Source organism: Sardina pilchardus, chromosome 7 (assembly GCF_963854185.1).
Source record: "Sardina pilchardus chromosome 7, fSarPil1.1, whole genome shotgun sequence".
NCBI lineage: Eukaryota > Metazoa > Chordata > Actinopteri > Clupeiformes > Clupeidae > Sardina > Sardina pilchardus.
The window spans coordinates 19,127,728-19,130,227 of NC_085000.1; the positions used below are offsets into that span (position 1 = coordinate 19,127,728).

At 44.8% G+C, this 2,500-nt stretch overlaps 1 protein-coding gene across 1 annotated transcript in view; it reads left to right on the forward strand.

Annotated features, from left to right (window-relative positions):
- The window catches only part of slc26a6 (solute carrier family 26 member 6), an 11,377-nt gene extending 9,630 nt beyond the window's left edge, over window positions 1–1,747 (forward strand). Inside the window, exons 17-19 of the mRNA XM_062541085.1 lie at window positions 1–6; window positions 103–221; window positions 453–1,747. The exon at window positions 1–6 is cut by the window's left edge and continues 49 nt beyond it. Of these exons, the coding sequence (XP_062397069.1) occupies window positions 1–6; window positions 103–221; window positions 453–476 (149 nt within the window). The 3' untranslated portion in view covers window positions 477–1,747. The remainder of the gene's footprint in view (window positions 7–102; window positions 222–452) is intronic.
- Window positions 1,748–2,500: the final 753 nt, after the last annotated feature.

The window sequence follows — 2,500 nt, forward strand, 5'->3', positions numbered from 1 at the left end:
GTCCAGGTCAGTTGTCCTAACAAACATACACTTTCTGTATTTCTTTGTTATTCATTTATTTGAGTCATGTCTGATCTGTACGTGTGTGTGTGTGCTGTGTAGATGGACTACTCACTCTGCTCCAGACCCAAGGTTTGGTGCCTGTGTGCGTTTCCTGTTCTTGCGTATTTCCTTCTGTTCACCATGCCGTGCAACACTGCCACCGTACACAGCTACTTCCTGTGAGTCATCATACAACAGTACACTCAGTGCCAAGGTCTATGTATCCTTTTGTGTGTGTGTTGTGCTGTCATGTGTGTGTGTGGGGGGGGGGGGGGTACGTTTCCTAGCCCATGATGCAAGGATGTGTGTTTGTGTGTTTGACTGTGTATTCATTTCTCGATCTCTCATTCTTCCCGTGTGGTTTATTCATGTGTGTAGGAGATTGTCTTACCGTCCTGTCTCTCTTGCAGGACGCCACGGTCAGCGAGGTCTGATGCTGACCCTTGTCTCTCATCGCTCGTGTCCATCAGAAGCTGACGTTCAGAAGGGCTGTGCCACACACACGTGCCACCCGGCTGTCCACCTTAACATGCAGGCCTCTCATCTGAAGCCACAAACAGGTTTCAGCATTAGCAGAGAGAGCAGGGTGTGTTACCAAGTAGCTCATTTATGGTTATGGTTATTGTATTTATTGGCACAGTGCATTATGGGTAGTTGATAAATAGTCACGCTTTTCAGAGGAGGTTAGAGGTCAAAGGACAGCTGGTCGTTCATGTTTTCCTAAGAATATCTATGGAAATGGTGGAAATGGAAAAACTTTGAAGGAATTCATTTGCAGGTGCCTTCCTCATCTGTGTACAGACCCAACCATGGGTTTTGGTCAGGACTGTGCACATGGAATTAAAATAGCACTTTGCTTAGTTATTAGCTTATCTTAAATTCATGTGTGATGCACATTGCCGTCCACATTGTTTGTCATCGATTGACGCCATCAGTGTTCAGACTCATGGCGAGGCTGTGGATCAGTCTATCAGTGTGTCTCTCTGGCGCCATATCTGTCTTTCTGTCTCTGGGCCCGTCTCAGAAGCCATCTGGGTAGGCTTTGGCTTTATCCCACCCTGATGTGACTCAATCGGCAACAGGGAGTGTATGTTTGAACTGTGTGTGTGTGTATTGCTTTAGATCTGAGTCAGGAGTTTTGTGATGTCATCATGGGAGTACATTTGTTCTTTAATATTGTCACTAGACATATGAAGCATTTATTTTCTAATTAAAAGTTTGGTGTGTGTGAGTATGAGTTTGAGAGAGAGAGAGAGAGAGAGAGAGTACCAGTATGCATATCTGTGTCTACATAGACATACTTTATAAGTTCTCTAATAGTTTTCTCAATGCTTTGTAACCAATGCAAGAATTGCTTTGGTCGGCTCTCTCTCATTAAGTAGCTGTCTTATTGAAATGAAAGCCCACTAGGATTTCAAAGAAAACATGCATTGGGAGGGGGACGTGTCTCTGTGCTGTATTAATGATTATGAGACATTGTGTTGTCACTGATTGTCAGAACACATAAATACACACATGCAAACAAGCCCTTGTGTTTATGGTGAGGGATGGCCCTGGGCTAAGCTAATTAGAGTAGAGCACAAGGACGCAAAGGGGGGAGAGAGAGTCTAGAGAGCTAATATAAAACATATATATTTGAAATAGAGTATGTAGAAAACTATTTATTTAAATGAGACAAACTAAAGTAAGTGAAAGGTATGTTGACCATACATGTCACTACATAAAACATCATGATTATTTGAAGTACTGATGTAAGTGCATCTGTGATTAGTATTAAAGATTGTAATGTGTTGTCTTGAAAAACTGGGTGTCTGCTCTGTCATTCATTACCCTCCACCCCCCAACATACACACACACACACGCACACACACACACACACACACACACACACACACACACACACACACACATACACACACACACACACACACACACACACACGCACACACACACACAGACATAGACACAGAGATACCTACCTGTCCCAGCCATTGTTCAAATTGACTTCTGGAGTGTGTGTGTGTGTGTGTGTGTGTGTGTGTGTGTGTGTGTGTGTAACAGGGCTATAAAGGGCCTGGGGCCTTGGGCCGGTATTGTTGTGCAGCTTATAGCTGATGTATGAAGGGCCCCATGCTGCTCTGCCTCAGCACATCCTGAGCTCAAAGCCTGCGTGTGCTGCACTGTGTGAATCAAAGCCCATCTTCTATCTAATCAGACCACGATAAGACACCTCTGACGAGCCTCCCGACACACTGGACCTCTCAACAGGACTTTGATCTGTGTGTGTGTGTGTGTGTGTGTGTGTGTGTGTCCATGTCACAAGAAAACGTCTTGGGCCAGGACACACACCTGTAGAGGAATCTGAGGAGCACTGAGTTGACACACGGACTTCTTCACCTGCACATGGGCTGATGCAGCACATGCACAACTGTGGCATTACAGCTCAACCCATCAAATA